Genomic DNA, 13,949 nt, shown 5'->3' on the forward strand with positions numbered 1-13,949 from the left:
TTGTAACAACACCACCATCTTACCGGTTAGTTATAGTACAAAAGGCCTATATATCTGAGAAATGCAACATCTTTCCCCGTAATGTATGAAGAAAATAACCTATTTTCTAAAACCATCATATCTTACCGGGAAGTTATAGTGCAAAAGGCCTATATATCAAAGAACGCAAGATCTTACCTGTAACGTATATAGTAGATAACTTATTTTTCTGAAAACATCATATCTTACCAGGAAGTTATAGTGTAAAATGCCTATATATCTGAGAACGCAACATCTTACCCGTAATTTTTGGAGTAAATAACTTATTTTTCTAATAACACCCTATCTTACCAGTAATTTATTGTGTAAAGGGCCTATATATCAGAAAACGCAACATCGTATCCGTATTTTATTGAGTAAATGACCTGTGTTTTTGAAAACACCATATCTTACGGGTAAGTTATAGTTCAAAATGCCTATATATATATGAGAATACAACATCTTATCCGTATTTTATTGAGTAATTAGCATGTTTTTCTAAAAATAAGTTAGTTACTCCATAAATTACGGGTAAGATATTGCGTTCTCAGATATATAGTCCTTTTACACTATAACTTACCTGTAAGATATGGTGTTTTGAGAAAAATAAGTTATTTACTCCATATATTATGGATAAGATGTTGCGTTCTTAGATATATACGCATTCTACACTATACCTTACCCGTAAGATATGGTGTTTTTAGAAAAATAAGTTAATTACTCCATAAATTACGGGAAAGATGTTGCGTTCTCAGATATATAGGCCTTTTACACTATAACTTACCGGTAAGATATGGTGTTTTTAGAAAAATAGTCTATTTGCTCAATAAAATACGGATAAAATGTTGTGTTCTCAGATATATAAGCATTTTACACTATAACTTACTAGTAAGATATTGTGTTTTGAGAAAAATAAGTTATTTACTATATGAGTTATGGTTAAGATGTTGCGTTCTCAGATATATAGGTCTTTTACACAATAACTTACTGGTAAGATATGATGGTTTTAGAAAAACAGGCTATTTACTTAATAAAATATCGATAAGATGTTGTGTTCTCAGATATATTGGCATTTTACACTATAACTTGCCTGTAAAATATGGTGTTTTCAGAAAAACAGGCTATTTACTCAATAAAATACAGGTACGATGTTGTGTTTTCTGATATATAGGGCTTTGACACTATAACTTACCGGTAAGATATTGTGTTTTGAGAAAAATAAGTTATGTACTCCACAAATTACAGGTAAGATGTTGCGTTCTCAGGTATATAGGTATTTTACACTATAACTTACTCGTAAGATATGGTGTTTTTAGAAAAATAAGTTAGTTACTCCGTAAATTATCGGTAAGATGTTGCGTTCTCAGATATATAGGCCTTTTACACTATAACTTCCCGGTAGGATATGGTGTTTTCAGAAAAACATGCTAATTACTCAATAAAATACATATAAGGTGTTCTGTTCTCAGATATATATGAGCATTTTACACTATAAATTACTGATAAATATGGTGATTTGAGAAAAATAAGTTATTCACTATATAAGTTACGGTTAAGATGTTGCGCTCTTAGATATATAGGCCTTTTACACTATAACTTACCGGTAAGATATCGTGTTTTTAGAAAAATGATTTATTTACTATATAAGTTACGAGTAAGATGTTGTGTTATCAGATATATACTTTTCACACTATAACTTACGGGTAAGGTGTGGTGTTTTCGAAAAAACATGCTATTTACTCAATAAAATACGGATGAAATGTTGTGTTCTTAGATATATAAGTATTTTACACTATACCTTTATGGTAAGATATGGTGTTTTTCGAAAAGAAAAGTTAGTTACTCCATAAATTACTGGTAAGATGTTGTGTTCTTAGATATATAGGCCTTTTACACTAGAACTTACCCATAAGATATGGTGTTTTTAGAAAAATAAGTTAGTTACTCCATAAATTATGGGTAAGATGTTGTGTTCTCAGATATATAGGCTTTTTACACCATAACTTACCGGTAAGATATGGTGTTTTTAGAAAAATAAGTTAGTTACTCCATAAATTACGGGTAAGATGTTGCGTTCTCAGATATATAGGTCTTTTCCACTATAACTTACCGGTAAGATATTGTGTTTTCATAAAAATAAGTTATTTACTCCATAAATTACCAGTAAGATGTTGCGTTCTCAGATATATAGGCATTTTACACTATAACTTACCTGTAAGATATGGTGTTTTTTGAAAAACAGGCTATATACTCAATAAAATACGGAGAAGATTTTGTGTTCTCAGATATATAAGCATTTTACACTATAACTTACTGGGAAAAATATGGGTGTTTTTGAGAAAAAATAAGTTATGTACTATATAAGTTTCCGTTAAGATGCTGCGTTCTTAGATATATAAGTCTTTTTACACTAGAACTTACCCGTAAGATATCGTGTTTTTAGAAAAATAATTTATTTACTATATAAGTTACGAGTAAGATGTGGCATTCTCAGAGATATAGCCTTTCACACTATAACTTACCGGTAAGGTGTGGTGTTTTTAGAAAAACATGATATTTACCCAATAATATACGGATAAGATGTTGTGTTCTCAAATATATATAGGCATTTTACACTATAACTTACCCGTAGGATATGGTGTTTTTAGAAAAATAAGTTAGTTAATCCATAAATAACGGGTAAGATGTTGCGTTCTCAGACGTGTTGGCATTTTACACTATAACTTTCCAGTAAGATATGGTATTTTCAGAAAAACAGGCTATTTATTCAATAAAATACGGGTACGATCTAGCCTTTTCTAATATATAGGCCTTTTACACTATAACTTACCGGAAAGATATGGTGTTTGTAGAAAACTAAGAAAAGATATGGTGTTTGTAGAAAACTAAGTTAGTTGCTCCATAAATTACGGGTCAGATGTTGTGTTCTCAGGTATAAAGGCATTTTACACTATACCTTACCAGTAAGATATGTTGATTTCAGAAAAATAAGTTATTTACTCCATAAATTACGGGTAAGATGTTGCGTTCTCAGATATGTAGGCATTTTACACTATACCTTACCTGTAAGGTGTGGTGTTTTTAGAAAATAATGCTATTTACTCAATAAAATACGGATAAGATATTGTGTTCTCTGATATATAAACATTTTAAACTATAACTTACCGGTAAGATAAGATGTTTTCAGAAAAACAAGTCATTTACTCAATAACATACGGGTACGATGTTGCGTTTTCTGATATATGGGCCTTTTACACTATAATTGACTTGTAAGATATGGTGTTTTCAGAAAAATAAGTTTTTTACTCCATAAATTACGGGTAACATGTTGCGTTCTCAGATATATAGGCATTTTAACTATACCTTACTTGTAAGGTGTGGTGTTTTTAGAAAATAATATTATTTACTCAATACAATACGGATAAGATATTGTGTTATTAGATATATAGGCATTTTAAACTATAACTTACCGGTAAGATATGGTGTTTTTAGATAAATATGTTATTTACTCCATAAATTACAGGTAAGATGTCGCGTTCTCAGATATACAAGCTTTTATACTGTAATTTACCGGTATGATACGGTGTTTTCAGAAAAATAAGTTATTTACTCCCTAAATTACGGGTAAGATATTGCGTTCTCAGATATATAGGCATTTTAAACTATAATGTACCCGTAAGATATGGTGTTTTTAGAAAAATAAGTTAGTTACTCCATAAAACACTAATTAAAAAAACTGAACTGATTCAACAATACCTGTATGTACCGTCAGCTAGGGTCGGCTGTAGAAAAGGCTAGAGGTGGCCAATTTGATTAGAAAATGTATGATAATTGAAATTAGAGATTAAGGATTCGAATTGACACAAAAGATCTGCTAAAACATGAATGAAAAAAACTGAACCGATTCAACAATACCTGTCTGTACTGTGAGCTAGGGTTGGCTGTAGAAATGGCTAGAAGTTGCCAATTTGATTGGAAAAAGTATGAGAATTCAAATTACATATTGAGGATTCGAATGGATACAAAAGATCTACTGGGACATGAATGAAAAAATGAACCAATTCAACAATACATGTTTGTACCGTGAGCTAGGGTTAGCTGTAAAAATGGCTAGAAGTGGCCAATTTGATTGGAAAAAGTATTAGAATTCAAATTAGAGATTGAGGATTCGAATGGACACATTAGCTAAAACATGAATAAAAAAAATAAACTGATTCAATAATACCAGTCTATATCGTGAGCTAGGGTTAGCTGTAGAAAGGCATGAAGTGGCCAATTTGATTGGAAAAAGTATGAGAATTCAAATTACAAATTGAGGATTTGAATGGACACAAAAGATCTGCTAAAACATGAATGAACTGAACGTCTTCAATAAATTGAGGATTCTAGTGCATACAAAAGATCTACTAAACCAGAAATGAAACAAAATGAACGTCTTCAACAATACCAATATATACAGTGAGCTAGGGTTTGCCGAAATGACTAAGAGTAGTCAATTTGATGTGAAAAAATATGAGAATTCAAACTGGAGATTGAGGATTCAAGGTGACACAAAAGATCTGCTAAAATAGAAATGAAACAAATTGAACGTTTTCAACAATACCTATATATACATTGAGTTAGGGTTTGCTGAGGCAATGGTTAAGAGTGGTCAATTTGATATGAAAAAATATGAGAATTCAAATTAGAGATTGTGGATTCAAAGATACACAAAAGATCTGCTAAAGCCTAAATGAAAAAACCTGAACTAGTTGAACAATACCAGTGTGTACACTGAGCTAAGGTAGGCTGAAGCAAAGAATAAGAGTTGTCAATTTGATGGGATAAAATATGAAAATTCACATTAGAGATTGAGGATTCAAGTGGACCCAAAATATCTACGAAACCAGAAATGAAACAAACTGAACGTCTTTAACAATATCAATCTGTACAATGAGCTAGGGTTGGCTGAGGCATAGTGACCTAGGGTAGGTTGAGGCACAGGCTAAGAGTGGTCAATTTGATGTCAAGAAATATGAGAATTGAAAATAGAGATTGAGGAATCAAGGGGACACAAAAGATCTGATAAAACATAAATGAAAAAACCTGAACTAGTTCAATAATACCAGTGTGTACACTGAGCTAGGGTTGACTGAGTGAAAGAATAGGAGTGGTCAATTTAATGGGAAAAAAAATATGAGAATTCAAACTAGAGATTAAGGATTCAACGGGACAAAAAAAATCTGCTAAAACATAAATGAAAAAAACTAAATTAGTTTAACAATACCAATCTGTACAGTGAGCTAGGGTTGGTTGAGGCAAAGGCTAGGGGTGGTCAATTTGATGAGAAAAAATATAAAAATTCAAATTAGAGATTGAGGATTCAATGAGACACAAAAGTTCTGCAAAAACATAAATGAAAAAAACTGAACTGCTTCAACCGTACCAGTCAATTTAATGTGAAAAAAATATGAGAATTCGAATTAGAGATTGAAGATTCAAGTGGATACAAAATATCGGCCAAACCATAAATGAAACAAACTGATTGTCTTCAACAATACCAGTCTATACTATGAGCTAGGGTTGGTTAAGGGAAAGGCTAGGAGTGGTCAATTCGAAAATGAAACAAAATGAGAATTCACATTAAAGATTGAGGATTCAAGTGGACACAAAAGATCCACTAAACAGAATTGAAACAAACTGAACGTCTTCAATAATACCAATCTATACCGTGAGCTAGGTTGGTTGAGGCAAAGCCAAGAGTGGTCAATTTGAAATAGAAAAATATGACCATTCAATTAGAGATTGAGGATTCTAGTAAACATAAAAGATCTGCTAAACCAAAAATAAAACAAATTGAACATCTTCAACAATACCAGTATATACCGTCAACTAGGGTCGACTGAGGCAATGTCTAGTAGTGCTCAATTTCATGTGAAAAAATATGAGAATTCAAATTAGGCTTTTGACGATTCAAGAGAACACAAAGAATCTGCTAAAACATTAATAAATAAAAAGAACAAGTTCAATAGTACTAGTCAGTACCGTAAGCTAGAGTTGGCTGAAGCAAAGGCTCAGAGTGATACAAAAATATCGGCCAAACCATAAATGAAACAAACTGATCGTCTTCAACAATACCAGTCTATACGATGAGCTAGGGGTGGGTTGAGGGAAAGGCTAGGAGTGGTCAATTCGAAATGAAAAACATGAGAATTCAAATTAGAGATTGAGGATTCTAGTAAACATAAAAGATCTGCTAAACTAAAAATGAAACAAATTGAACATCTTCAACAATACCAGTATATACCGTCAACTAGGGTCGACTGAAGCAATGTCTAGTAGTGCTCAATTTAATGTGAAAAAATATAAGAATTCAAATTAGAGATTGAGGATTCAAGAGAACACAAAAAATCTGCTAAAACATTAATAAATAAAATGAACATGTTCAATAGTACCAGTCAGTACCGTGAGCTAGGGTTGGCTAAAGCAAAGGCTCAAAGTGAAAATTTTGATGTGAAAAATTATGAGAATTCAAATTAGAGATTAAGGATTCAAGTGGACACAAAAGATCTGCTAAACCAGAAATGAAACAAACTGAACGTCTTCAACAATACCGATTTATACCATGTGCTAGGGTTGGCTGATGCAAAAGCTAGGAGTGGTCAATTTGATGTCAAAAAATATGAGAATTGAATTTAGAGATTGAGGATTCAAGCGGACACAAAAGATCTGCAAAACATAAATGAAAAAAAACTAAAATTGTTCAACAAAATCAGTGTGTACACTAAGTTAGGATTGGCTGAGGCAAAGGCTAGGAGTTGTCAATTTAATGGGAAAAAAATATGAGAATTCAAACTAGAGATTCATGATTTAAGGGAACAAAAAAAAATCTGCTAAAACATAAATGAAAAAAACTGAACTAGTTCAACAACACCAATTTGTACACTGAGCTAGAGTTGGCTGAGGCAAAGGCTAGGAGTGGTCAATTTAATGGGAAAAAATATGAGAATTCAAATTAGAGATTCATGATTTAAGGGAACAAAAAAGATCTGTTAAAACATAAATGAAAAAAACTGAACTAGTTCAACAATACCAATTTGTACAGTGAGCTACGATTGGCTGAGGCAATAGCTAAGAGCGGTCAATTTGATGTGAAAAAATTTGGGAATTCAACTTAGAGATTGAGGATTAAAGGGGACACAAAAGATCTGCTAAAACATAAATGAAATAAATTGAACCTATTTAACAATACCACATTGTACAGTGAGTTAGGGTAGGCTAAGGCAATGTTTAGGAGTGGTCAATTTGATGTAAAAAAAATTTGAGAATTGAAATTAGAGATTGAGGATTCAAGTGGACACAAAAGATCTGCTAAACCAAAAATAAAACAAATTGAACGTCTTCAACAATACCAGTCTATACCGTGAGATAGGGTTGGCTGAGGCACAGGCTAGGAATAGTCAATTTGATGTCAAAAAATATGAGACTTGAAATTAGAGATTGAGGATTCAAAGGGACAAAAAAGATCTGATAAAACATAAACCAAAAAAACTGAACTAGTTCAACAATATCAGTGTGTACAGTGAGTTACAATTGACTGAGCCAAAGGTTAAGAGTGGTCAATTTAATGGGAAAAGATATGAGAATTTAAATTACAGATATATGATTCAAGGGGACGTAAAAGATCTGCTTAAATATAAATGAAAAAAATTGAACTAATTCAACAATACCAATATATACAGTGAGCTAGGGTTTGCTGAGGCAATGGCTAAGAGTGGTCAATTTGATGTGAACAATTATGAGAATTCAAATTAAAAATTGAGGATTAAAGGGGACACAAAAGATTTGCTAAAACATAAATGAAAAAAATGGAACATGTTCAACAATTCCATTATGTACCGTGAGCTACAGTAGGGTGAGGCAAAGGCTAGGAGAGGTCAATTTGATGTTAAAAAATATGAAAGTTGAAATTAGAGATTGAGGATTCAAGTGGACATAAAAGATTCGCTAAACAGAAATGAAACAAACTGAACGTCTTCAATAATACCAGTCTATACTGTGAGCTAGGGTTGGCTGAGGCAAAGGCTAAGAGTGGTCAATTTGAAATGAAAAAAATATGAGAATTCAAATTAGAGATTGAGGATTCTAGTGGACATAAAAGATCTACTAAACCAGAAATGAAACACATTGAACGTCTTCAACAATACGTATATACCGTCAGCTAGGGTTGACTGAGTGAAAGGATAGGAGTTGACAATTTAATGGGAAAGAATATGAGGATTCAAACCAGAGATTGAGAATTCAAGGGGACACAAAAGATCTGCTCAAACGTAAATGAAAAAAACTAAACTAGTTCAACAATACCAATTAGTATAGTGAGCTCGGGTGGCTGAGGAAAAAGGCTAGGAGTGGTCAATTTGATGAGAAAAAATATAAGAATTCATATTAGAGATTGAGGATTCAAGGAGACACAAAAAATCTGTAAAAACATAAATGAAAAAAATTGAACTAGTTCAACAATACCAGTCAGTACCATGAGCTAGGGTTGGATGAGGCAAAGACTAGGAGTAGTCAGTTTAATGTGAAAAAAATTTGAGAATTCAATTTAGAGATTGAGGATTCAAGTAGACACAAAAGATCTGTCAAACTAGAAATGAAACAAATTGAACGTCTTCAACAATACCAATATATACCATCAGCTAGGGTTGGCTGAGGCAATGTCTAGGAGTGGTCAATTTTGTGTGAAAAAAATATGAGAATCCAAATTAGAGATTGAGGATTCAAGTGGACACAAAAGATCTACTAAACCAGAAATAAAACAAACTAAACGCCTTCAACAATACCAGTCTATACCATGCGCTAGGTTGGTTGAGGCAAAGGCCGGGAGTGGTCAATTCAAAATGAAAAAAATATGACAATTCAAATTAGAAATTGAGGATTCAAGTAGACACAAAAGATCCGCTAAAATATAAATGAAACAAACTGAACGTCTTCAATAATACTAGTGTATACCATGAGCTAGGGTTGGCTGAGGCAAAGGCTAGAAGTGGTCAATTTGAATTGAAAAAAATATGAGAATTCAAATTAGAGATTGAGGATTCTAGTGGATACAAACGATCTGCTAAATCAGAAATGAAACAAACTGAACGTCTTCAACAATACCAATATATACTGTTAGCTAGGGTTGATTGAGGCAATGTCTAGTAGTGGTCAATTTAATGTGAAAAAATATAAGAATTTAAATTAGAGATTGAGGATTGAGAACACAAAACATCTGCTCAAACATTTATGAAAAAAAAAAAAAACCTATTCAATAGTACCAATCAGTACCTTGAGCTAGGGTTGGCTAAGGCAAAGGCTCATAGTGTACAATTTGATGTGAAAATTTATGAGAATTCAAATTAGAGATTGAAGATTCAAGTGGACACTAAAGATTTGCTAAACCAAAAATGAAACAAACTGAACGTCTTCAACAATACCGATCTATACCGTGTGCTAGGGTTGGCTGATGCAAAGGCTAGGAGTGGTCAATTTGATGTCAAAAAATATGAGAATTGAAATTAGAGATTGAGGATTCAATGGGACACAAAAGATCTGCAAAACATAAGTGAAAAAAACTAAATTAGTTCAACAATACCAGTGTGTACACTTAGCTAGGGTTGACTGAGGCAAAGGCTATGAGTGGTCAATTTAATGGGGAAAAATGTAAGAATTCAAACTAGAGATTTAGGATTTAAGAGAATACAAAAGATCTGCTAAAACATAAATGAAAAAACTAAACTAGTTCAATAATACCAATATGTACAGTGAGCCACGGTTGGCTGAGGCAATGGCTAGGGTGGTCAATTTGATGTGAAAAAATATAAGAATTCAAACTAGAGATTTAGGATTTAAGGGAACACAAAAGATCTGCAAAAATATAAATGAAAAAAACTGAACTAGTTCAACAATACCAATATGTACAGTGAGTTTCAGTTGGCTGAGGCAATGGCTAGGGGTGGTCAATTTGATGTGAAAAAATATGAGAATTCAAATTAGAGATTGAGGATTAAAGGGGACACAAAAGATCTACAAAAACATATATGAAAAAAATTGAACCTGTTCAACAATACCACTTTATACCGTGAGCCAGGGTAGGGTGAGGCAAAGGCTAGGAGAGGTCAATTTTATGTTAAATAATATGAAAGTTGAAATTAGAGATTGAGGATTCAAGTGGACGCAAAAGATCTGCTAAATCAGAAATGAAATAAACTGAACATCTTCAACAATTTTGATCTATACTGTGAGCTAGAGTTGGCTGAGGCAAAGGCTAGGAGTGGTCAATTTGATGTCAAAAATTATGAGAATTGAAATTAGAGATTGAGGATTCAAGGGGACACAAAAGATCTGCTCAAACATATATGAAAAAAATAAATGAATTAGATCAATAATACCATTCTATACCGTGAGCTAGGGTTGGCTAAGGCAAAGGCTAGGAGTGGTCAATTTGATGTGGAAAAATATGAGAATTCAAATTAGAGATTGACGATTCAAGGGGATACAAAAGATGTGCTAAAACATAAATAAAACAAACTGAACCGGTTCAGCAATATCTGTCTGTACCATCAGCTAATGTTGGGTGCTGCAAAGGCTCGGAGTGGTAAATTTGATGTGAAAAAATATGAGAATTCAAATTAGAGATTGAGGATTAAATGGGACACAAAAGATCTGTTAAAAATTAAATGAAAAAAAAAAAACTAAACAAGTTCAACAATACTAGTCTATACCGTGAGTTATGGTTGGCTGAGACAAACGCTATGAGTGTTCAATTTTGATGTGAAAAAAAAATATATATGAGAATTCAAATTAGAGATTGAGGATGCAGTGAGACACAAAAGATCTGCTAAAACATAAAGGAAATAAACTGAACCGTTTCAGCAATACCAGTCTATATTGTGAGCTAGGGTTGGCTAAGGCAAAGGCTATGAGTGGTCAATTTGATGTGAAAAAATATGAAAATTTTAAATTAGAGATTGAGAATTTAAAGGGACACAAAAGATTAAAACATAAATGAACCATAATTGTTTGGTTTTGTTGTGGTTTTGGAGCTTTTGCGAACCTGTTTATACTAAAATGGATGTTATACTTGCATACTTATTATTTTATTTACTTTTAGAGGACTCCATATTTATTATTTTATTTTACTTTTAGAGTACTCCAAAGTTCCCTATTTTACATAATTAAGGAACTTAATTAATAAGATATTGCATATAGACCAGAGGTGGAGAGTAGAGGTGTCAAACAGGAAGGGCCGGTCTAGCACGGCACGAGCCTAGCCCGTTTAAATGAGGCACGGTATGACACGAGCACGAATATTAATGGGCAATGCTTGGCACGGCACAACACGAAAACTTAGGCTGGGCCGGGATCAAAAAATGAAGTCCAATGGACCGGGCTGGCCCATGGCCCAACATGGGCCCGGCTTGGCCCGAGCACGCTTCAAGCACGGCATGAGCCCAAGCACGGCCCACTTAACATTTTTTTCTTTCTCAAAAGTCAAAATACAATAATTTGACATCTAATGTCATTGTTTGTATGCTTTTTTTAAAAATCATAAATATATATTTGATGTCTTTCATTTTAGAGAAATTACTTGGGTCCTTAATTAATTAAACATATCAACTACAAATTAATTAAACAACATTGGACTTGATATCTAATCAGTACATATGACATATATGCTTCTCTTGTAATCAAAGCAAGACATTTTTTCACATATAAAATAATAAGTTGTTTAAAGATGAAAAGTTGAAGTGGACTTTGTGGAGTTGGACACTTTTTGCCCTCCGCCATTTCATATTGTTTGGATGTTTGATTGATTAATGTTTTCAAATAATTCATCGTTTCTTGCCCCTAATTATATTTTTCATGTTTATAATTTGAATTATCTAGTGGAAAAAAAAAATCAAGTGAAAAAATTTCAAATTAAATGCATTGATTCTTGGCCCCGAGTATGGCACAAGCCGGGCCCGGCCCGTTTCAATATGGACATAGACTTTGGACCAGGGCGTGATCAATGATTTTACTAAATAGGCCGGCACGGCACAGCCCGATAAATTAAATGGGCCAACCCGACCAGACACTAAAACGTTAAAAGCACAAGTTTAAATGGGATGGGCCAGCCCAGCACAGCACGGCCCGTTTGAGAACAAAACTTTTTGCAATTGTATCCCTATCAAAAGAACATGAATAAATAAGTCATGTAGAAAGAGATCTACAATCGTAATAAAAACAAATTTACTTTCTACAAAAGGGTTTTAGGAGATTGGGTGAAAAAAGAGGGAGAAAAAAAAGTTAAACAAACCCCCAGCCCCAACCCCCCAAAAAAAGCCACACACAAAAATTCCCTCATCGATTGCTTAAGTGGGTGTAGCAAAAAATTGCTTAACCGGGAGAGTCAGAGAGAGGGAGAGGTGTAAAGCAATGGCGCTCTCCGCGTCTGACCTACCAGCCATGTACTCTCTGCTGACCAACTCATTGAGTGGTGACGATAGTGTGCGCAAACCGGCGGAGGCGGCGCTCTCTCAGTCGGAGGCCAGGCCTGGTTTCTGCTCTTGTCTCATGGTAAGCAGCTGTTTTCTTTCTCCGTCGTATTTCTTTAGGGTTTTAGGTCAAATGCGGAATGCGATCTTGTTCGTGGACATTTCTGAAAATAGAAAATTATGCAGGAAGTCATAACTGCCAAGGATTTGGTACCGCGTGTAGATGTTCGCTTGATGGCTTCAGTGTATTTCAAGAATAGTGTTAATCGCTATTGGAGGCACAGGCGTGATTCCTCGTAAGTGTATTAATCATCTATTTCATTAGCAAACACGATTGCCTGCTTCAGTTCACTCATATTTATTGCTATCTGTGTTCACTTTCTATTGTTTTCTGTGTGTGTTTTCAGGGGAATCAGCAACGAGGAGAAAATACATCTTAGACAAAAACTTTTATCACACTTTAGAGAAGAGAACTATCAGGTAAAACCCGCCTTTTCTTTTTGTGTTTGTAATTGTAGGGTTGGTATACCTCAGCTTCACTTTTGTCCTTCTTGTCTTATATCTCTTCTTCTTATTTAAAATTTTTTATTTCCTATTGAAAAAAAATTGAAGATATCCTAAATGGGTTCAAGGTATGAGTTTATTATCATCATAAAGATCCTTCAGGAAGATTAGTGCCACACCCAACATTACTGGCATTAGAAAACAGTATGCTACCATTTTAACTTTTTTTTGAGTTCTTTTTTATTCGTTAATTGCCCATCAATTAAGTGAATTTGAACTTCTTCTTAATTTTTCAATTTTACACTGGAAGGGATTGAACCATTTGACCTCTCCTACCTCTAACCCATTTCCCCACTCTAACTCACCACTTGGGCTAACCCCAAGGTTTAAAACTTCACCTCTTTGATAGGAGATGGGGCAAGATTTAGATGTTCAGGAATTTATGAAGGAAATTCTGTTTGCATTTACTTTTAATACGTTTGATGTTAATAAGATATGAGCTTTCTGTCTCTCTCCCACTTCCCCCACCTGCCCCTCCTCCCTATGTTTCAGCATGTTATAACTTAGAAGTTTACTCAACTTTAGTTGTTACCAATTTCCTGTTCTCTTCATTTTGTCCAACACAGATAGCACAAATGTTGGCTGTGCTCGTTTCCAAAATTGCTCGTATAGATTACCCCAAAGAATGGTATGATTTTACTGTAACTTCAACTTCTATGGTTTTTTAAAATAGACCTTGCAGGAAAGTTATAAACTTATAATCTGGTTGAGCTTTGTGGTGCTATAAGAACTTGATAATGGGATGTTATGGGATGGGATCCGCTGTCCCCATTTTCCATGTCCCTCCGTGTCCCTTGTATAATTTTTTGACATGTGTCCAACAACTTAACCCTAACATAACACTGTTAACTAATAAATTAGAAAAAT

General features: G+C 33.7%; 1 protein-coding gene across 2 annotated transcripts in view; it reads left to right on the forward strand.

Annotated features, from left to right (window-relative positions):
• The window catches only part of LOC18793189 (importin-11), a 29,574-nt gene continuing 27,952 nt past the window's right edge, over positions 12,328-13,949 (forward strand). For both annotated transcript variants that reach the window (XM_020554168.1, XM_007225519.2), the window contains exons 1-4: positions 12,328-12,600; positions 12,705-12,814; positions 12,926-12,998; positions 13,649-13,710. In XM_020554168.1, coding sequence (XP_020409757.1) covers positions 12,460-12,600; positions 12,705-12,814; positions 12,926-12,998; positions 13,649-13,710 — 386 coding nt within the window. In that variant the 5' untranslated portion in view covers positions 12,328-12,459. The remainder of the gene's footprint in view (positions 12,601-12,704; positions 12,815-12,925; positions 12,999-13,648; positions 13,711-13,949) is intronic.

This window comes from Prunus persica, chromosome G1, assembly GCF_000346465.2.
Source record: "Prunus persica cultivar Lovell chromosome G1, Prunus_persica_NCBIv2, whole genome shotgun sequence".
Classification (NCBI taxonomy): Eukaryota; Viridiplantae; Streptophyta; class Magnoliopsida; order Rosales; family Rosaceae; genus Prunus; species Prunus persica.